Consider the following 23,543-nt stretch of genomic DNA (forward strand, 5'->3'; position numbering starts at 1 on the left):
GGCCTAAATCAACTTTACCTAGTTTTGAGGTAAAACAGCACTGTATACACGTTTCAACTTCAATGTCCTCAGAAGGTGATATCCCAGCAATGCTACCAAGGTAACCCCTGCTACCACTGACACTGGCCATGATGCATACTTCAAAATACCCCTAATTTGCGCTGTAGTCCAGTTCCATGCTGTTATTATAGCATCCTTCACCACTACTACAGCTCCTTCAGTTACTGTCCCTGCAGCGACTGCTGTGAGAATAGCTATTGCATTGAATCTGTCTCCTGCTCCTGAACTCCTATTGTCTTTGTGTTTCACTGATAGATCTAGGACTGAACCTTTTTAGATACTCCCTACCTGTCTCCCAACTCATACCCAGTTTTCGAGTCACCAACCTCTCCAATGACATCCTATATTCTGCTACTGCTACCTGTGCATAATATTTTCCTATGGTTAGGTACACTTCTCTCATCCCAAGGCCGTTCTACACCCCACCCCTTTTTGAACACCCTCATTACTGTGTGAACTTTTGGTCCCACATAGTTGATAAGCAGCCACCTTCTGACACTTTCCGTTTACCGTCACTCGGTCCCGATCTCTTCTGGGACATATGTCAAATGTTTGCTGGAGGTTAGGAATGGAGGAGAGATTAGTGGCGTTGGAAGAGTATCCAACCTTAACTCTGAGTCAAATGTTTCTTAATCAAACTGCAGGTGATGTGATGCTGTTATTGCAGCAAACTTCCCTTCCGGTGAGGTATACAGGGTTCTGTGGCCTTTCTTTCAGGTGTTGTACCTTCTTCGACAAACTCCTCATTGAAAGTTGGCAATAGTGTCTGAAATGACAACACTATTTCTGCTACTCCCACCATGATCTGGGTATGAGTGACATTCAACTTGACTTCATAGTCGTCTCTATTGTGCACAGTTAGCTGTCCTTCCTCTCCTACGAGCTATCACTACACACAGAGGAGTGATATCGTTCCCTGGAGGCTCTTTTACCCACTTCCTTAATTTATTAGCCACACAAGTCTCTGCCCCAGTCATGTTAAATTTCACTTTCCCAATTCCCTGTAACGTTAACACCTTGGTTTTTGGGACTCCATAGAATGCACTGATATCGGTCCTGCCAGAATCTGCAACTAACACTCTGCAGGACTGACCCTTGACCCCCTCATCATACAATTTACACTGATGGATTTCTGTTTGTCACTAGTTCAGCCCCTAAATGAGTCTAAGTATGCCTTCATTCTGACGCTTGACCGTAAGAAGTTTTTTTTTTTCTTCCCCATATTCACGCCTTATGTTGTTGGGGTAATTATACTCTGGACAACATCTATCTTTCCCCATGTTTGTGGTCTACTGGTGTCTAAAACTTTCCCTGACCTCTTCACTCCCTTAGTTTCTGTACTAAAGGGCATCACTGGGGAATAGAAACTAATTTTACGCGATAGCACTTCCCCCACACTATCCTTTACTGCTCTATCGTCAGCAACGGTAGTGTCAACATTTTCAACCTCCAGATGTTTTTGTTCTGGTAGCACTAGTCTGAAAGTTATCAACTGACCTTCAGCTGATCTAGAACCCTGGCACATCATGTCCATCTGAGGCAAAAGAGAAAATCTAGTTTTGTTCTTTAAACTCATTACGTTCCTTCCACACTCCTGTCTGTAATGCAACTACACCTTGTTCTGAACAGCCTATGTCCAATGTACTAGTCTTGTTATCAAGTGGCTCCACCCAGATCACCATACCTTTGTGATTAGTGACCTGTCTGGTATCTGTAGTGTTATACTGACTCTACCTCAGTGCATTCTCGTGTCCTCATTTGGCGACCCATTCTATGCGAATTGTCAATCTATCCTTTTTACATGGTGCATTAACCATTTAAAGCAACTGACACACCCATTATGCAGCTGGATCTCGTTTCACGTGAGAAGTGTGAACCTAGAGTCTGGTCTTCACCGCTGCAGGTGCTGTAAGGAGTACCGTGTGTGTGTGGTCCAGACAAACACCGTCCCAACACCCCCGCCTGGTAGATCTTGATGTACACTCGATCTCCAGGATTCAGCCCGTGCTTTCGGTTATCTCCTGGCACCTGCTCCTCATGTGCTGCTTTCACCTGGGAATATACACACTGCCATGCATGGGTCATTTTCTGACAATAGGACAACATAGACTCTCATTATTTCCAGATCACTAATTTGTGACGTGTGAATAACAGCTCCTGGTACTCTCATCGGTCTCCCAGTTACCACTTCATGTGGTGTGAGTCCTGTGGTAGCGTTAGTTGACACCCTCATTGACATCAGTACCACGGGTAAATTCGAAACCTGATGCTCAACGTCTTGGCCAATTTATCCTTAATGGAACGGTTCTGACGCTTCTTTTATCCCCACTGTTTCCGGCCTATATGGACAATGAAAGGCTTGTGCGATTTCCAAAGCGTTACATACAGCCTGTAGCACTTTGGAGGTGAAATGTGTCCCTTGATCCACGTCTAGTGTCCGGAATAAGCCCCATCTCTGTATCACTTTCCTTAACAAAGTTTGTGCTGCAAAGTTCGCTGAAACTGAGGAAGTTGCAAGTACTTCTGTCCATCTGGAGAATCTGTCCACCACCACCAATGCATGGGTCTTCCCCCTGCTTTGAGGGAGTGGCCCTATAAAGTCTATCTGTAATGATGTGAATGGTCCAGCAGGGGTTGCTGTCGGGCAGGAGTAGGCATATTGTAGGTGCAATATTATGTTGGGCACATATCACACATCTTTTAACCCAGTCCCGAAATGTTTCTAATACGCCCTTTCCCCACCACGTCGTCTTGAACTGGGAGTACATGTTCACAGCCAATTGATGTGTTGGTCCATGATACATTTCAGAAAGAGTAATATGTATCCAGCTTGGTGCTACTGGTCTTCCAGTGGTCGTATTATACCACAAACTGTCAGTGTCTACTTGGCACTCATGATCTAACCACTCCCACATTTCTTTCTTGTTAGTTTGCTGCTGTAAATCTTTTAGACATAGAATCCCAGCCTTGGGATTTACAATATTTACATGCGGTTCCTTAACACCTTCTCTTAGCCGTTTTGTCTGCTCGGCGATTCCCTATGTCTATTTTATCTGTACGACAAGTATGAGCTTCGCATTTCGCCACTGCTAATTTACTGGGTAGCTGACACGCTTCTAATAATGCCTCTACCTCATGTCCCTTTTTTATTGGTGTTTCTGTCGCCGTTAACGTGCCCGTTGTGACCACAATGTGCCGAAATCATGAACTACCCCAAATGCATATTGAGAATCAGGGTATATTGTAACATTCTCCCCTTCTGAAAACTTACAGGCCTCGGCTAATGCGTATAACTCCGCCCCCCGGGCTGAAACAGAGGCTGGCAGTGGGCCAGCCTTTACTATACCCCTGTCATTTACACACAGCATACCCCGTTACTCTCTTCCATTCTATAGTCAGGTAGCTAGAGCCGTCTGTATACAATACTTGTCCCGATTCCAGTGTTGTCTCTTGCAAATCAATCCGAGGCTTTGGAGTAAATTGATCTGGGTCAAATACAGTACCAGTCAAAAGTTTGGACACACCGACTCATTCCATGGTTTTTCTACATTGTAGACTGGGAAATAACACACATGGAGTCATGTAGTAACCAAAAAGTGTTAAACAAATCAAAATCTATATTATTTGAGATTCTTTAAAGTAGCCACCCTTTGCCTTGATGACAGCTTTCCACACTCTTGTCACCATGTCATTGGATTTAGGTAAAAAGTTGGGTGGAAAAAGACAATGTCCTTATGTGATGACTTTTTGCAAATCCAATCAGTTTTCCATGTTTATTCAACATCAGCATATAGATTTTTTGGGGGTCGAAATGACGTAGGACCAAGGTTTATTCAACCAGTGCCAAATTGGGGGGGGGTAGCAGTTTCAAGTGATCTGATGAATGTAGACTAAACAAGGTCCCAAATGGCACCCTATTTCATACATAGTGCACTATTTTGGTATAGACTCTGGTCCAAAGTAGTGCATTATGTACGAAATGGGGTGCTGCCAAGGGCCTTATTAAGAGCCAACAGGTAGGCTGTTACTCAATATTATGAATGGAGTTGTTGTTAGGATGAGAAAGTGTATGCACTGCAGCCTCAATTAACCTAGCTAGCTAGCTCATATAATGGCCTTTCAAAGATGATGAGGGGGAAAAAAAACCTGCATGTTTTTGGTTTGTATTATCTTTTACCAGATCTAATGTGTTATGTCCTCCTATATTAATTTCACATTTCCACAAACTTCAAAGTGTTTCCTTTCAAACGGTATCAAGAATATACATATCCTTGCTTCAGGTCCTAAGCTACAGGCAGTTAGATGTGGGTATGTCATTTTTGGGCGAAAATTGGAGAGAAAAAAGTTTCCAAGCCATAAGAAGTTTTTAAGAGGTTTTTAACCGTATTGATGCAGTCAGATATAACTACTTTTGATATTGTCACCATGTGTTTTAGCAAAGCCAAATCCTAACTTGAGATAAGCGCACAGAACTTTCAATTTGCTTGTAGGTCTTTGTTGAAGTTAGTGGGAGAGTTGTGTGGACGTACACACTTGTATCTCAAGTTAAGATTCAGGCCAATTTACTACGCCAACATTTGTCTCTATCTATTGAAGATTCTGTTTTCTGCTTAATTTGGGGGGGATTATTGAAGGTACAGTACAGCGGTTCCTCCTTTAAAAGTTGCGAGTTTACACTGCGGGACTTAGAGGTACCCAGCATCATGGCTTCATTGCTCCAGACCAGGGGGAGTTAGAGCACTCATTATGCATTTGGGTCCCAAGGTTTTTATATGACCAATCATATCGAGTGGTTCCAATGACGAATGTGATGCGAGCCACCCATCCCTGGCGACTTTCTTCAGCAAAGATGGCTGACAAAACATTACGGTGGAAGCAAATGTAAGTAATTATAACGTCATAACGAGTCAAGCAAAAAAAAATACAATTGAGAGGAATATGTTAGTTATTGTAGACAATCGATTGTGCATATTTTTTTGTCATATATACAGAATAAAAAACATTACATCCTGCCAGCATGCCCACAAGCGAGCCACTCGGGCGGAAATGACGCGTGGAAGAGGGCGAGGAACAAGATGGGAATAACAATCCAGGGAGCAGGTTCTAGGCCGAAGTCCAGTACGCTATCGACTGTGCCCAAATGTATTAATTGGGGTTGGGGCCGATTGTGGTTAAAAACACTATCAATTGGAATCTTTAACATGGTAAGAGAAAGTATTATTATTTGTTTTTCACCAGCATAGCAGGATGGGCTATCAGCTGAACAATAGACTATTCAACCTTTACTAAGGAATTGTCTAATAGCCGAGCTAGGTGTTTCACCCCCCCCCCAAACTTGCAGCAAATAATTTCTATCCATCTTTTCACATCTACCTACACACGTATCTACCGACACACGGTTAATGTTCTGAAAAAAATTATATATATGTGTGTCTTGATTCCCGAGTGGCGCAGTGGTCTAAGGCACTGCATCTCGGTGCAAGAGGCTTTACTACAGTCCCTGGTTCGAATTCAGGCTGTATCACATCCGATTGGGAGTGCCATAGAGCGCACAATTGGCCCAGCTTCATCCAGGTTTGGCCGGGGTAGGCCGTCATTGTAAATAAGAAATTGTTCTTACCTGACTTGCCTAGTTAAATAAAGGGTCAATTTAAAAACCAACTGGCGGCAACCGCAGCGCAATCAATAGGAGGTGAACAGTGGCTGGTGCTGAAAATATAGCAAACTTGTTATGCAAGTGTTGCACACCAACAGATGGAGAAAACCTACACCAGTCGAGCAATTCATTTCAACAATAATCTTCATTTTAGTTTGACTTTACAAACAACAAGAGGGCTTAATTGCGGTCTATTATTTCGGAGTCTAGTCCTATATAAAATAACTTAACTGGCTGAGGTAAGCTATAAGGCTTAACAACCTAATAGAAGTAGGATTTTTTTTATTAGGCCTACTTACAATTGCAACTGGTTAAAAATGTACCATCCTACATAAAACAATAATTTAAAGAAAAAAATGTCTGCACGTTCGAACTAAAACAAAGTAAGTAATAATGAAAAGCGCACATTTGTAAATCCCAAACTCTAAAAGTAATTGGAAAGGTATATACAAATGTGTGACATTGGTTATAATAAAGAATGTAAACTAGATGTAAACAAGATGCTGTGTCTTCACAACTGCAGCAGGTGTAGCACATCATGCAAATGTTTCCTATTAGCAGGACAATAGACTTTTTATAGCCCGGCTACTGTTGTGAAAATCCCTAAACTTGAATGTATTCGATGCTTTAGTACTCTAAAGTGTTACATTTCTTCATCAAGTACTCAAGTGTAACAGCAGTACAGTATTTCTACATCAACATCTTTATGCTTACGTTAATAAAATAATGAGAAAAAAGACATTTCAAATGCGGATGTTTTATATAAACAACATTTCAGTCGCGCTTCCACCCAGTTCCACGACCACAGGTAAAACCTTGCTGAGATGATCAATGTACAGTTGAAGTCGGAAGTTTACATACACTTAGGTTGGAGTCATTAAAACTCGCTTTTCAACCACTCCACAAACTTGTTAACAAACTATAGTTTTAGCAAGTTGGTTAGGACATTATTTTGTGCATGACACAAGTCATTTTTCCAACAATTGTTTACAGACAGATTATTTCACTTATAATTCACTGTATCACAATTCCAGTGGGTCAGAAGTTTATATACACTAAGTTGACTGTGCCTTTAAACAGCTTGGAAAATTCCAGAAAATGATGTCATGGCTTTAGAAGCTTCTGATAGGCTAATTGAAATAATTTGAGTTAATTGGAGGTGTACCTGTGGATGTATTAAGGTCTACCTTCAAACTCGGTGCCTCTTTGCTTGACATCATGAGAAAATCAAAAGAAATCGAGAAATGCGAGCTGTGGCAAGAAGGTTTGCTGTGTCTGTCAGCGTAGTGTCCAGAGCATGGAGGCGCTACCAGGAGACAGGCCAGTACATCAGGAGACGTGGAGGAGGCCGTAGGAGGGCAACAACCCAGCAGCATGACCGCTACCTCCGCCTTTATGCAAGGAGGAGCAGGAGGAGCACTGCCAGAGCCCTGCAAAATGACCTCCAGTAGGCCACAAATGTGCATGTGTCTGCTCAAACGGTCAGAAACAGACTCCATGAGGGTGGTATGAGGGCCCGACGTCCACAGGTGGGGGTTGTGCTTACAGCCCAACACCGTGCAGGACGTTTGGCATTTGCCAGAGAACACCAAGATTGGCAAATTCGCCACTGGCGCCCTGTGCTCTTCACAGATGAAAGCAGGTTCACACTGAGCACGTGACAGACGTGACAGAGTCTGGAGACGCCGTGGAGAACGTTCTGCTGCCTGCAACATCCTCCAGCATGACCGGTTTGGCGGTGGGTCAGTCATGGTGTGGGGTGGCATTTCTTTGGGGGGCCGCACAGCCCTCCATGTGCTCGCCAGAGGTAGCCTGACTGCCATTAGGTACCGAGATGAGATCCTCAGACCCCTTGTGAGACCATATGCTGGTGCGGTTGGCCCTGGGTTCCTCCTAATGCAAGACAATGCTAGACCTCATGTGGCTGGAGTGTGTCAGCAGTTCCTGCAAGAGGAAGGCATTGATGCTATGGACTGGCACGCCCGTTCCCCAGACCTGAATCCAATTGGGCACATCTGGGACATCATGTCTCGCTCCATCCACCAACGCCACTTTGCACCACAGACTGTCCAGGAGTTGGCGGATGCTTTAGTCCAGGTCTGGGAGGAGATCCCTCAGGAGACCATCCGGACCTCATCAGGAGCATGCCCAGGCGTTGTAGGGAGGTCATACAGGCACGTGGAGGCCACACACACTACTGAGCCTCATTTTGACTTGTTTTATGGACATTACATCAAAGTTGGATCAGCCTGTAGTGTGGTTTTCCACTTTAATTTTGAGTGTGACTCCAAATCCAGACCTCCATGGGTTGATAAATTGGATTTCCATTGATTATTTTTGTGCAATCTCCATAGAAACATTGGCAGTAGAATTGCCTTACTGAAGAGCTTAGCTTTCAACGTGCCACCTTTCCAACAATTCAGTTAGTCAAATTTCTGCCCTGTTAGAGCTGACCCAGTCAACTGTAAGTGCTATTATTGTGAAGTGGAAACGTCAGCCATAAAGTGGTAGACCACACAAGCTCACAGAACGGGACCGTCGAGTGCTGAAGCGCATAGCTAGTAAAAATCTTCTGTCCTCGGTTGCAACACTCACTACCGAGTTCCGAACTGCTTCTGGAAGCAACGTCACTACAAGAACTGTTCGTTGAGAACTTCATGAAATGGGTTTCCATGGCCGAGCAGCCTCACACAAGGCTAAGATCACAATGCCAAGCGTCGGCTGGATTGGTGTAAAGCTCACCGCCATTGGACTCTGGAACAGTGGAAACTCGTTCTCTGCAGTGACGAATCATGCTTCACCGTCTGGCAGTCCGACGGACAAATCTGGGTTAGGCGGATGCCAGGTGAACGCTACCTGTGTGAATGCATAGTGCCAACTGTAAAGTTTTGGTGGAGGAGGAATAATGGTCTGTTTCACCCTGACAATGCCCCCATGCACAAAGTGAGGTCCATCAAGAAATGGATTGTTGAGATCGGTGTGGAAGAACTTGATCTTCCTGCACAGAGCCCTTTGGAATGAATTGTAACGCCGACTGCGAGCAAGGCCTAATCGCCCAACATCCGTGCCCGACCTCACTAATGCTTTTTCCCCACAGCTTTGTTCCAACATCTAGTGGATAGCCTTTCCAGAAGAGTGGAGGCTGTTATAGCTGCAAAGGGGGGACCAACTCCATATTAATGCCTATGATTTTGGAATGAGATGTTCGATGAGCAGGTGTCCACATACTTTTGGTTGTGTAGTCTGTGTTTTTCAGCCAGCGGCGGAAGCTAGTTGATGACCCTGACTACTGCGTGTGTTATTCAGACTCTTCACACAGAGGTAGCATCCTAATAAGCCCTCATCCCTTCCTGTTTCTCGTGTACAGGTAAAATCAAGCTTAATTAATTTGCCCGCCATGTTGTTAATTAATGGTGGCCCACTCACCCTACAGGTGACCCATTTGCTGTGGTTTTAATTGGGTGTGTGTGTTGTAGGTCTGTATTTCTCCCTGCTGCTCTCTCTCTGTCTCTCGGTGTCTCTCATGCTCTCTCTCTCTAATGTTATTACAGCATATTTTAAACGCTTTGTCTATGTCCCAAATGGCACCTTATTTCCTTTATAGTGCACTACTTTTAACCAGGGCCTATAGGGCTCTGTTCAAAAGTAGTTCACCATATAGGGAATAGGGTGCCATTTGGGATGCAGCCTCTAACTTTGCCACAGGCTGCTGCCACAACCACTGGCCCAAAACACACAACAGAGAGTCAGGCCTACAGTCAGCCTAGAGCTTTATTTAATAGGGCAGAGTCAAGATATTTGTTGAGTTACCATAATTTCCGGACTATTAAGCGCACCTGAATATAAGCCGCACCCACTGAATAAAAAAACAAACATTATTTTGAACATAAATAAGCCGCACATGCCTATAAGCCGCAGGTGCCTACCGGTACATTGAAACAAATGAACTTTAAACAGGCTTTAACGAAACACGGTTTGTAACAAAAATAAATAGGCTTTAACGAAACACGGCTTGTAACAAAAATAAATGGGCTTTAATGAAACACGGCTTGTAACAAAAAATAAAAAATTAGCAGTAAACAGTAGCCTACCAAGAAAGTCATTGGTCACTATCTTCCTCCTCCTGTGCACTGTAACCACTGAAGTCATCTCCTTCGGTGTCGGAGTTGAATAGCCTCAGAATTGCTTCATCCGATATTGGATCATTTTCATTGTCGCTCTCATCACTTTCATCCGGAGGCAAATCCCCCGCTGAGCCCTCTTCAACACGCAGCAGTCCAGCCTTTCGAAACCCGTTGATGATAGTGGATTTTTTTGACAATGCTCCACGCTGTCAGGACCCACTGGCAGACTTGACCATAAGTTGCTCTTCGCATGCGGCCCGTTTTAGTGAAGGATTTCTCCCCACTTGTCATCCAAGCTTCCCACTGAACACGGAGCGCCACCTTAAATGCACGATTTACACTGATGTCGAGTGGCTGCAAATACTTTGTTGTGCCCCCAGGAATCAGGGTGACAAAATAACTACCGTAATCAGAATGATGGGAAGTTTGAGAGCGCTCGATTTAATCTAAACAGTAAACAAAAAAGTTGTTTGACCTTAACCCGTTCGGCAATTTCATTGGTCTAATGAAAGCTTCATGCCGCCAAAAAACTGAGCACGTCACAGAATGTGTTTTAAAAAAAAAAAATTGAAAGCGGGAAAAATCCATATATTAGCCGCGTCATTGTTTAAGCCGCGAGGTTCAAAGCGTGGGAAAAAAGTTGCGGCTTAAAGTCCGGAAATTACGGTACCTTAAATTAAACACAGTCTCAAATAGGCGCCTGTCCCTTTTTTGATAGCCGGGCATTGGCACACATTTCAGCAAATAAACCCATGTTTCAAATAAACGGTGAGTGTAAATGCATTGTTTACGAGGTTACCATGGACATGTGCTTTAATGTATTTTCTTTTATCTGTCATCGTTGCCAGCCATGAGGCCACCAAAAGGAAAACACTATCAAATTCAAGCTACTTGTACCGCTCTCCAAGGTGCTGAAGCGGGGTGTATGATTGGCAGCCTAGTCTGATCTGTGATGGATATTTGATATTATAATGTTTATACTGGTATATACAGTGTGGTAGTCTTTTCAACATTTTATTGAGCAAAAGCTGTGCGCGTTAAGGAAATAGAGGCCTGTCTCTAATAAGCAGCAGTTGTGTTCATTGATTTAGAGTAAATAAATGCCCAGGCTATTAATTGAAGTTTCACATGTACTCATTTAATTACAGTAAAGGTATTTAAAAGATTGGACTCAAAAATCATTATCTGAAAGGGCTGAGGGAAGATCATAGATAGCATACATGTTTACTTTCTCAGGACTTGTTGAGTTGCAGGTATGATACGCTTTTGCTGATGAGACTTGATATTTGATGATGTTTGGAATCATCCCATTTTCTTGCATCATATGTTAATTTGTAGATTTTAAAAGATCAAGATATAGACCTAAGCAGGGCTCTACAGTGTGACCATTTTGGTCACATATGCTCCTAAACATTATGCTGTGCGCTCCAAAAAATGTATTAAAAATAACACAAAATAATATATTTACAGTATATACATGAAAAAGTATTTGCCCCTTTCAAAATGTTTATACTGAATGTTATCAGATCTTCAACCTATACCTAATATTAGATAAAGGGAACCTGAGTGAACAAATAACACAACAATTACATACTGAATTCATTTATTTCATAAAGTTATGCAACACCCCTGTCATGACTGGGGTATTGGTCAGCTTACCATGGATCACAGGCCTACAGAGACATCTCTCACTCCCGCAGAGGGGGAGAGGGATTGATTGGGGTGGGGTGGGGGGGGTTTATGACACCTCACGGACATTGTAAATCTTAAGGCAGCAGACGAATCCTTTGTCCTCTCAGTGTGGAGGATTGGAATGTATGGTGGGCCTATTGAGAATCTACCTCAGAACGGTAACATGCAATAAATGGACTTTGGGACATTATATTTCATCAGCTAAAATGGTGGTTACAATGATAGATGGAATATGAAAATGAGTGACGTTTATGTTATTAAAAGTTAAATGACGATGTTATAACGAAAACATTGTAACTTGAAGAGTTTTCATAATATGTACATGTTTACATGCTGTGCGTTGTGTAGAAAATATCCAGATCAAAAATAATGTTTTTGTAACAATGATCTATGATTTTAGTTGTCTACCGAGATCATAGTACATGGTGATAACTTGCCTCATATCTAGATACGCCCAGAGAACTTACCATAAAGACGGAAACGCCCCTTTGTGACCCGGGGGTATAAAACATGTCAGTTAAGAATTTACATATCAGACTAAAACGGACCACAGCTGCAGCATGATCTAAGATAGTCACAAACGCAACACGAGTAAGAGGACAAAGATACTCTTAACAATCAAGGCTACGATTGAGCACTAGATCTACGAAGGTGAATTCAAGAAGGACCAACCAGCTATTCTCTTCAAATCATCGGCTGTCTACCTGCCCTCCTACCCATACTGGTAGCGTCAACACGGTTGATTAGCCTCCTCAGAAGTCCACTCTCACAGAACGAGTGCAAGGGAACGGACCAATAAGAGAAAGGACACTGACATTGTGTGGAAAATCAGACACTTGCACCCGATAATGAAGGAGACCTCCATCGAAGGAACAGGCCTCGTCGAACTGCCCAGTAAGCGGAACGCGGTCCACGAAGAGATACTCAACGGAGACCTTCAACAAGTAATTACATCATTATAATTCTGACCCATAAGAGCGGCAGTTCGGGGCAAGGTGTTAGGGCTAAACTAAGTATAGTTTACAAATGTATCCAATTGTGCCTCTCTCGCTCTCAACACGTGTCATATTGTGTTGGTCTGCTAGGGACCTGTTTCATTGCATGACGTTCTAATCAATAGCCAGGACTGTTTATATCTCATATTATGATTTAGCTTGTTAGTAATTGTTAGAAAAAGTAATTGTCCCCTTACACTCAATAACTGGTTGTGCCACCTTTTAGCTGCAGTGACTCCAACCAAACACAGGAGGTAGCCTAGTGGTTAGAGCATTGGGCCAGTAACCGAAAGGTTGCTGGATCGAATCCCCGAGCTGGCAAGGTAGAAATCTGTCGTTGAGCCCCTGAACAAGGTAGGCTGTCACTGTAAATAAGAATTTGTTCTTAATTGACTTGCCTGGTTAAATACAATTTTTTTTTCAATCCTGTAGTTGTTGATCAGTGTCGCTGTGGAGGAATTTTGGCCCAGTCTTCCATGCAGAATTGCTGTAACTCAGCGACATTTGTGGGTTTTCAAGCATGAACTGCGCAAGTCCTGCCACAAAATCTTAATTGGGATTAGGTCTGGACTTTGACTAGGCCATTCCAAAACTTCAAATTTGTTGCTTTTTAGCTATTTTCATATACACTTGATCGTGTGTTTTGGATAATTTGTCTTGCTGCGCTTCTGCTTACAGACATGGCCTGGCATTCTCCTGTAGAATTCTCTGATACAGAGCAGAATTCATGGTTCCTTCTATTAAGGCAAGTCGTCCAGGTCCTGAGGCAGCAAAGCATCCCCAAACCATCACACTACCACCACCATGCTTGACCGTTGGTATGAGGTTCTTACAAGATCTGATAACATTCACTATCAAAAATATGTGAAAATCAGAAAGCGGGCAAATACTTTTTCACTGCACATATACATTATTTATTTATATTTTTTATATTGTGTATTGGTGTCACGGGCCGTTCCAAAATCACTCTCTAACGTTTTGTTTGCACCTTGTTCAGTCATGTTACCTCATTAGCTAGTTTTGGTTACTTTACCAGTATATCCAAACATTTGGGGGCACGAAAAGAAAAGGGATAGCTTCTTCAGAAGGTCAATTATATATTGCATGTAATCGCTGTGAAACTTCAAACTTAAAGAGACAGTGTAAAATGTTAAATGTAATGTATCAATAGGTGGTACTTTTACACACTGTAGAAACCTAATATTCCACAAATGACTTTAATTTCAATTACCTTTTTTAGTTTAGTTTTTAGCGCACAACCTGTGCTTCAAAAGTAGCTAGAATTCATATAGGCTGTCTCTTAATCAATTAAAACAATGATCTATTCTGGTACTTCTACATTTTATATTGTGCTCCTAACTTTTTCTTTTACGGTAAATTGGGAGCACCAGTGCTACCAATGAATTCGTTTTTATTTAGAGCCCTGGGACTATGTCAGCATGCTTAGTTTATTGAATGAGTGCAGGATGTTTATTTCATTCAATGTTGTTTCTTAATTGATTTCTCTCATGCAAGAGAGTCAAGTTACTTGATTTACCTTGAACAGGAAAAAGGGAGAGAAAGTACCTATACTTTGTGTTTGTGTATTAAGCTTTGGGTATCTGAGGTAATGGTAACAACTGTGCCTTGAAAAGAGGAAGTCCCTATCAAGTGGTGGGGGGGTAAAGATCTTGTGCTACAATTACTGTCCCAACCTCTTATCTGGTGTTCCCTGGCTTTGTACATTTTCCAATGCGTCATAGTATGCTGACGCTTACCATGAAAACATGACTACACACTGATCAACTTCCAAATATGTAGGCCTATCAGGGGAACTCAGACTAAATGTTGTCCAGGCATACAATCAGGATAATAGAACATTACAGTTTCCTTATACACAGTTGTCACGGTGCACTGACTTGATCCACGTAGTCATCCTTTCAGTGTATTGTCAGGAAAGATTAATTTCCTGCCTCTTAAGGGGGATTATGGGTGTGTATCCCAAATTGCACCCCATTTGTACCCCAGTCCACTACTTTAGACCAGGATATGGTCCATACGGCTCTGGTCAAAAGTAGTGCACTATATAGGGAATGGGTTTCCATGCAAAAGGACCTGACTTCCCAGCTGGCAAAACTGGCCATAAGTTTTCAAGTCAGGATTAAGACCTCGTTGCTAATGCTCGGGCACACCAATGACCAATAATCAAGCTTTATTTATACAGCACATTTCAGACATTGAATGCAACACAATATTATTTTCAGGAGAAAAAAAAGTCATAAAAAAACGATGAAAATAAAAGCAGAAATATTTACTACGCAACAAACCATAAGAAAATGACACAAACTGAACAACTCAAAACACCCTAAGGAAAAGCAAAGCAAAAAAAAATGTTTTATGATCTCTTTTAAATATGTCTACAGTTTCAGCCCCCCTCAGGTTCTCTGGCAGGCTATCCCAAAGGCTGGGGGCATAATAACTAAAGGCTGCCTCTTGGTTCTAGGCTTTGGGATAGTTAAAAGGCAAGTGCCAGAGAACCTGAGGGACCTACTGGGTACATCACTTAAAAGCATGTCCGACATCAATCGTGGATTGATTTAAAAACCAATAGAATAATCATAAAATGAATTCTAGAACTCACAGGCAGCCAGTGCAGAGACCTTTTAAAACTGATGTAATGTGAGCTCTCCGTCTGGTCTTGGTCAGTATCTGTGCTGCAGCATTCTGTATGTTTTGCAGTTAACCAATGACTTTCATTGGTAGACCAGACAGGAGAGCATTACAGTAGTCATGCCTGCTTGTAGTAAAAGCATGGATCAGTCTCTCTGTATCAGCCTGAGAGAGAAACGGCCACACCTTGGCAATGATCCACTGGTGGTAAAAAGCTATTTTGGTCACATTCCTAATGTGTGATTTGAAATTTACTTCATAATCTAAGATGACACCAAGGTTTTTTTTCTTTATTGCCCGTGAATGAAAATGTGCAGCTAGATTCTCTCTCTGTGCTTTGGCACCGACAATAAGTTCCTCGGTCTTGTCTTGATTTAGCTGGAGGAAGTTGTGAGCCATCCAATTATTGAAATCACTAATACAATCTAATAATTTATCCGTAGATCTAAAATCCTCTGGTGACACAGAAATGTGAAGTTGTGTATCGTCTGCATAGCAGTGAATATCAATGCTGTGCTTTCTGATAACTCTGCCAAGGGATAACATAAACTGAACAGTACCGGACCCAAAATTAAACCTTGTTGAACGCCACATGATATGTATGCTATCCAATCGTCTCAGATCTACAGGAGCAGCTACTGGCTAGGGAGAAGGGGTCAAGGGTTGATTTGGAATTCAGAACACCTAATTTCTTCCTGCATTTGCTCAGGAAACACCCCAGACAAGGAGTCAAATGTAAATTATGTAGATTTAGATTTTTTCCCACTTAGCGAAGAAACAATTGCATGCTTAGTCAGTATAGTGTTTGGTGTGTGCATGGCTGAATGCAAAGGCGCTTGCTAAGTAGCTGTCTGAACACATTGTGCTCACATAACCTTCCAGTGGAGCTGTCAACACTGCTGTGCTGCTGACTCAGCTGTTTGACTGATTCTCTGGCCCAAAGTTTTATAGTGAGGAGAACAGGACCTCATCCTTTAACTTTGAGAAGTCCGCATGATGTGAAAAACAGGAAGACAGAAAAGGGAGAAAGAAAGAGAAATATGGTGGTGGAATGTAACGATAAAGGGTATTTTGAGTTAGAGCCCCTCCACTGCTGTCTTGACAAAGTGCTCTTTGTGTATCTTTCATAGTTAAGTCTTTGAATCTTTCCAACTGTACACTCTCCTTCTTTCCCCTTTCTGCTCTCTCTCTCTCTCCACGCCCCAACATTTCTCCCTAAAAAAAAAAAACTTGTGACCCTGGGTCATCCACAAACCCGGTGTTCCGATGAAGACCTGAGTTGTCAGTTTGAGAATCGAGAGGGCAGGTGATTGATGGGACGTCCCTGGCTGATGAAGCTGTCAGCTGTGTGTATCCTGCAGTTCTTCTGCACGGTGATATACTGTAGTATATAACGGTCAACTCCCCGCATGGTGCTAAAGGACCAGTGCTAGCTGTCCTTGACCAGCAACTCTCATGAATAATCCGCTGCTGGGCTAGCCTAGTGGTGTGTGGGTGTGTGTGTGTGTGTGTGTGTGTGTGTGTGTGTGTGTGTGTGTGTGTGTGTGTGTGTGTGTGTGTGTGTGTGTGTGTGTGTGTGTGTGTGTGTGTGTGTGTGCACTGATGTTTGTCTAATAGAGCCAGGGGGGTTTCTTTTCTACCTAGGGTTTTGACACGGTGTATATTCTGTTCATGCAATGATTGGTTATACAAACAGATCTGCCACAGTATAGGGTAGCATGTAATTTCATCAGTGCTATTATCAGTTACAGCTGGGTCCAGCAGGCAGAACTGGATAACCTCTGAAATGACCTAAGTCATGGTAAAAGTTGAATGTTTCTTGTTTTTTTACTCAGACACACCACAGCAAAATATGACAAATTTGCATGATGTTTCAATGACGTCTCGGCCATGAAAATAAGACGTCTTTACCTGGTTGGGATTTGACATCTCTACCAGCAGAAAGCCAGTTTACACAACCATGCCAAATGTTGCCCACTGCAGAGTTTGCTTGCCTTCCATCTCTACTGTGCGTGTCTGCATAGAGTGTGTTCGCCTGTAATGCTTTTTGAAACATCTGTCATAAATGTCCCATTCCTAGTTCTGGGATATTGGGTCTCACCTTCATCTCGATGGCTCCATAACTCTGAAGGTGTAATTTGCATTCAGTCAGCCCAGAGAGCTCCCTCCCACCCTGGTTCATGCTTTGCTTCTCCCTGCAGGAAGACTGTGAAGACGCCCAAGGCCCCGAGGACTCTGATCACACCCAATGGACGGGTGATGAATGTCAATGAACCCAAGTACGTATGTGGGGAATGGCAGGGGGATACAGTACACACACACCCACACTGTGGTTTTCTCTCTCACACGCACGCACAGATGCATTAACACACAAAGGGCTCTATTTTCGGCTGGCGTTAATTCCTGGATCCGCAGTTGCTTTTCCCAACAGAAGGCGCCTCACTGCTTGTGTTGAAAGAGAGAAAAAATATAGTTTGAACGAAAACATGGGGGTTTGGCTCAGCCATAGCCGCTGGGCTGGCCTTGGGGAAAGGTGTGTCTTTGCACTAAATCCCACCCACTTAAATGACCTTTATTGTGCCTCGCTCTGGGAGCCAGTGGAGTGAGAGGAAGCCTCTCTAGCTGCTACTACTGCAACCAAAGTCAAACACAGCAGACATAGCCAACACGCACTGACAAGTGACAGTCATAAATAAATGGTTCTCCTGTTCAGGTCAGTGTTGACATTGTTGCCTTTATAATCAAGTTAGCAGAGTTGTGGACTCGAGTCACATGAGTTGGACTTGAGTCTGACTCAAGTCACACATTTGATGACTTGAGACTTGGCTTGATAGAAAATAAAATCACTTGAGACTTAACTTGGACTTGGAGCCTCGGGACTCGACTTTGACTTGAAACTGATGACTTGAAATTATCTGGCCATGTGTTGTCTCAAATTTTGTAGCATAGAGTCCGTGGATTATTCTCCACGCAGCCAGAGACAGTAGCCGCAACATCGCCCTTGCAAAAAAAAATTGCAACAGATTGGCTAGTGAAACACACACTCAGCCCTTTGATTGGACCAGCAAACTGTCAAACAACACAGGTCGGGTGAGCTAGCAAACAGATTGCTGATTTGCTGTGTACGACAAATGTAAAATTGTAGGGAGAGAGGATTCCCGTAATAAATAAATATGTAACTCCAAAAATTGTTTGCGGATCAAGAATATTAACTGTTTACTTTGCAAGCTCTCCAGCAATGGGGCATCAAGCAACAATTACTAGCCTACTGGTCTTTTGGTATGTCAAAATTGCTTGAAATTGATAATTTACAAAGTATATGAAGTTAGCATTTGGAATTTGTTGTTAAAATGTATTATTACTGTGCGCTCTCCAAACTCCCACCAGTGGAGAGCACTTTGTTCTCTTGTTGAAATGCTTGCTCTTGCTTTCTTTCACACGTTTAAATGCATATGTGGTAAATCTATATTCCTTCTACTCCTACAATAATTGCTAACATTTCAACATTCCATCCCCGTAACGTTTATTGCAACACTTAAACATTTCGGTTTCATGTTTGATACGATACATTTTCATTTAGCCAACCATTTCTTACCCTCTGAGTGGGCGCAAGTGCTTATATGTACTTGTTTGAGGTCCTGTTAGACCGATTTGGTTTCTCAAGGGAAGACTGTGCAGTCTGGCCCGCTACCTGTCTCCTTTCAAATAGGACAAGTTAAAGGCTGATGCAGAGGCTATTTCTTTTGGGCTATTGCCTGTATATATTTGGATGATATGGTGCTTTCACCATTGGATCACCAAGATCTGTAAATAAATGTACACTCTGAGCATGTCAACCTGCCTTGCCTTTTGCTGATTTCCTGCCCTTACAGACTGCTACAAGGTCCCTATGTTACAATCAAAATGTGTTGTAGACAAAATAATGAAAGGGGCTGTCTGGTATCCTCAATAAATAGACAGATCTGTAGTTGAACAAGTCATTGCATGTACAGTGTATTCGGAAAGTATTCAGACCACTTCCCTCTTTCCACATTTTGTTACGTTAGTCTTATTCTAAAATTGATTAAAATATATCTTCATCAATCTACGCACAATACTCCATAATGACAAAGCGAAAACAGATTTAGACATTTTTGCTAATTTATCAAAAATAAAAAACAGATGCCTTATTTACATAAGTATTCAGACCCTTTGCTATAAGACTCGAAATTGTATATATATATATATGATATATATATATATATATATATATATATATATATATATGTATATGTATATATATATATATATATATATATATATGTATATATATATATGTATATATATATATATGTATATATATATATATATATATATATATGTATATATATATATATATATATGTATATATATATATATATATATATATATATATATATATATATATATATATATATATATATATATATATATATATATATATATATATATATATATGCCATATTAAAAACAAATTATCATCCAGTAGGCTTTGATTCAATTTCCAATATCCTCGCCCACGTGGAAATTATGTAAGAGTAATGTACAGTATATGCGTATGTGATGATCCGACAGCATTCTGTCCCCTATCAACACTTTTTAAACTTTTGGCGCCAGAGAGAATGACATAAGAAAGTAATCAAGACGACTAACTTGATTAAGCATCCGCCATGTATATCTCACTAGGTCAGGGAATTTAAGCCTGCATATATCCACTAATTCCAATATTCCATGACATTCATGATTTTCTTATGTGCCTGAGGGTGATAGTTTGTAGTGTGATTCACTTACGGCCCATAGAGGTGTGTAAACCATATTAAATTCCTCCCACTATAATAATAGAGTTTAGTGTTGCTTGTAGAGTTGATGAAATCTTATATATATTTTCAAAGAAGCTTGGATCATAACAATAACATATTTAAAATAATCCATCTACCTTGATGATCTGTTTGGACAATTTGCACATTTGGATAAAAATTAATGTTATTAATATCCCCCCTTATTGAATTTCTTTGCCCATGGGAGTAATATATTTCAAGTCCTTTTCCCACAAAATTCTCATTTTCTTTATGGGCGCGTATTTGTTAGCAATACCACTAAAAATATCAAAAAAGAAGGTCCAAGCCCATGCACTGTATATGTATACATACATTGTACAGTGACTTGCGAAAGTATTCACCCCCTTGGCATTTTTCCTATTTTGTTGCCTTAAACCGGGAATTAAAATGAATTTTTTGGGGGGGGTTTGTATAATTTGATTTACACAACATGCCTACCACTTTGAAGATTAAATATATTTTTTATTGTGAGACAAGGAAGAAATAAGACAAAAAAAACAAACTATAAGCTTGGCACATCTAGCCGCTGGTAGTTTTCCCCCATTCTTCAAGGCAAAACTGCTCCAGCTCCCTCAAGTTGGATGGGTTCCACTGGTGTACAGCAATCTTTAAGTCCTACCACAGATTCTCAATTGGATTGAGGTCTGGGCTTTGACTAGGCCATTCCAAGACATTTAAATGTTTCCCCATAAACATCTCAAGTGTTGCTTTAGCAGTATGCTTAGGATCGTTGTCTTGCTGGAAGGTGAACCTCCGTCCCAGTCTCAAATCTCTGGAAGACTGAAACAAGTTTCCCTCAAGAATTTCCCTGTATTGAGCGCCTTCCATCATTCCTTCAATTCTGACCAGTTTCCCAGTCCCTGCCAATGAAAAACATCTCCACAGCATGATGCTGCCACCAACATGGGGATGGTGTTCTCGGGGTGATGAGAGGTGCTGGGTTTCTTCCATATGTTTGGGGAGTCTCCCACATGCCTTTTGGCGAACACTTTTTAAGCAATGGCTTTTTTTTCTGGCCACTCTTCTGTAAAGCCCAGCTCTGTGCAGTGTACGGCTTAAAGTGGTTCAATGGACAGATACTCCAGTCTCCACTGTGGAGCTTTGCAGCTCCTTCAGGGTTATCGTTGGTCTCTTTGTTGCCTCTCTGATTAATGTCCTTGCCTGATCCGTAAGTTTTGGTGGGTGGCCCTCTCTTGGCAGGTTTGTTATGGTGCTAAATTCTTTCCATCTTTTAATAATGAATTTGATGGTGCTCTGTGGGATGTTCAAAGTTTCGGATATTTTTTTATAACCCAACCCTGATCTGTACTTCTCCGCAACTTTGTCCCTGATCTGTTTAGAGAGCTCCTTGGTCTTCAGGGTGCCGCTTGCTTGGTGATGCCCCTTGCTTAGTGGTGTTGCAGACTCTGGGGCCTTTCAGAACAGGTGTATGTCCATTACATGAAATCCAAATAAAAATCCATTTAAATTACAGGTTGTAATGCAACAAAATAGGAAAAAACGCAAAGAGGGATGAATACTTTTGCAAGTATGTATGTTGTATGATTCCCAATTGTATGCCAATTGGGAATCATGGGGATGATTAGGGCTGCGATTCAATTTGATTGCAGGTTATCGGAATTACATATTTAAAAGGCAATATTTCCCCCTTCGTGAAGATCGCATTTACGGTAAATGCTGCATATGTCTGCTCAATCAGAAATTGCCTTTATAAACTGCAATGCTTATAACCCGCGATCGGATTGAATCCTGCCCTACATGATTGAATGGGGCCAGGCTGGGAATTTGTCCAGGACACTGGAGTTAACGTAAGAGCAGGGGTGTTAACAGGACACAGGGGTTAACACCTCTGCTCTTTTTAACATCCCATCCAAAAGACGGCACCCCATGCATGGCAATGGCCCCTTCACTGCCCTGGGGATTGGGATCTCATTAGACCAGTGACTGGAGTATTGGGATCTCCATTGACCGTGACTAAGCAGGACTAACTACAGCCTACCACTATTGTACAGACCAAGGCCATCGATGAAGGCAGGTTATCGTCCGCTCTGTATTCCACCTCGCACATTGGACCCTAGTCTCAACCTCTGTCACCCCAAGGGGACACTGTAATGGTGTTTGTGACCATAATAGGCATTAAGGACAAAGGAGCATTCTGTCCAGTGTGCTCTGTAATATAATGTAATTGACTCTGGCTCATGAGAGCAGCGCCACCCCAAAAAATGTAAACATACCCCGTCAGTAGATCCATCATGTTCAAAAAAAGGGTCACAGGTCTACCCTCCTCAGTTTCCTTACACTATACCTTATAAAATCTCATAAAATGCATTGTGTTTTTATTTGAGTACCTCGATTGCATTGTGTAACTCTTGACTACCTCTGACGGGGAACTGCTTGGTCATTAAACAGTAAAAAACTGCTGGTTGGCGGTGATTGGTACATTAGCTCGGCCGTCGTTCTTGATCATTTGGGCCGTCTGTCTCACAGAACGCGCTGGTGGCTTCCATTAGCTTTGAGTGTATCTAGGTGGATGGGTGTGGCGGATGGGGGAATGCAAGAGGTCAAGGTACTAAAACATAGCTGATTTTATTTCTAATTTGTCTTTTTACATTTAGCTATGGTATGATGTTGTGAGATGGGTAGTGTAGTTTATGGTGATGTGGGTGGTAGATCCATGTATATTATTCAGATCCATGTATATTATTTACTCAGTTTATTAGGTACGCCACCCTGTTCACAAAAATGGTTTGCTCCTACAGACAGTGAGTCACGTGGCCGTGGCTTGCCAAATAAAGCAGGCAGACAGGCATTGAGGCATTCAGTTACTGTTTGATTGAACGTTAGAATGGGCAAAACGAGCGTGGTATGATCGTCGGTACCAGGCTCGCCGGTTCCAGTATCTCAGAACGGCCAGCCTCCTGGGCTTTTCACGCACGACAGTGTCTAGGGTTTACCAAGAATTGTGCGTCAAACAAAAAACATCCAGTCAGCGGCAGTCCTGTGGGCGATAACTGCTCGTTGATGAGAGGTCGAAGGAGAATGGCAAGCTAACGGGTGAGCCACAAACAGGCAAATAGCATCACAGTACAACAGTGGTGTGCAGAACGGCATCTCGGAACACACAACTCCTCGGTCCTTGTCACAGATGGGCTATTGCCGCAAACAACCACACCGGGTTCCTCTCCTATCAGCTAAAACCCCCTTCCTACCTGATGTCAATGGTACAGGCTGGTGGCGGTGTAATGGTATAGGGAAAGTTTTCCTGCAACACCAATTGAGCAACGTTTCCATGCCCCAAAGAATTCAGGCTGTTCTGGAGGCAAAGGGGGGCCCAACCCAGTACTAGATGGGTGTACCTAATAAACTGGCCGCTGCGTGTATGTCTCTGGTCTTAACACTTAATCACAATCTGTGTGGGTGCACCTACACCTGGCATCTTTAACATTTTGGAAGGGGAGGGGTTTATTTGACCCATAGACTTGGAGGCATTCAGAGGGGAAGGTTTGTGGAC

At 42.2% G+C, this 23,543-nt stretch overlaps 1 protein-coding gene across 3 annotated transcripts in view; it reads left to right on the plus strand.

Annotated features, from left to right (window-relative positions):
- The window catches only part of dnaaf11 (dynein axonemal assembly factor 11), a 101,478-nt gene that overhangs the window by 11,708 nt on the left and 66,227 nt on the right, over positions 1 to 23,543 (plus strand). For all 3 annotated transcript variants that reach the window (XM_014139094.2, XM_014139098.2, XM_014139095.2), the window contains exon 7: positions 17,378 to 17,455. In XM_014139094.2, the coding sequence (XP_013994569.2) occupies positions 17,378 to 17,455 (78 nt within the window). The remainder of the gene's footprint in view (positions 1 to 17,377; positions 17,456 to 23,543) is intronic.

Source organism: Salmo salar, chromosome ssa14 (genome assembly GCF_905237065.1).
Source record: "Salmo salar chromosome ssa14, Ssal_v3.1, whole genome shotgun sequence".
Lineage (NCBI taxonomy): Eukaryota > Metazoa > Chordata > Actinopteri > Salmoniformes > Salmonidae > Salmo > Salmo salar.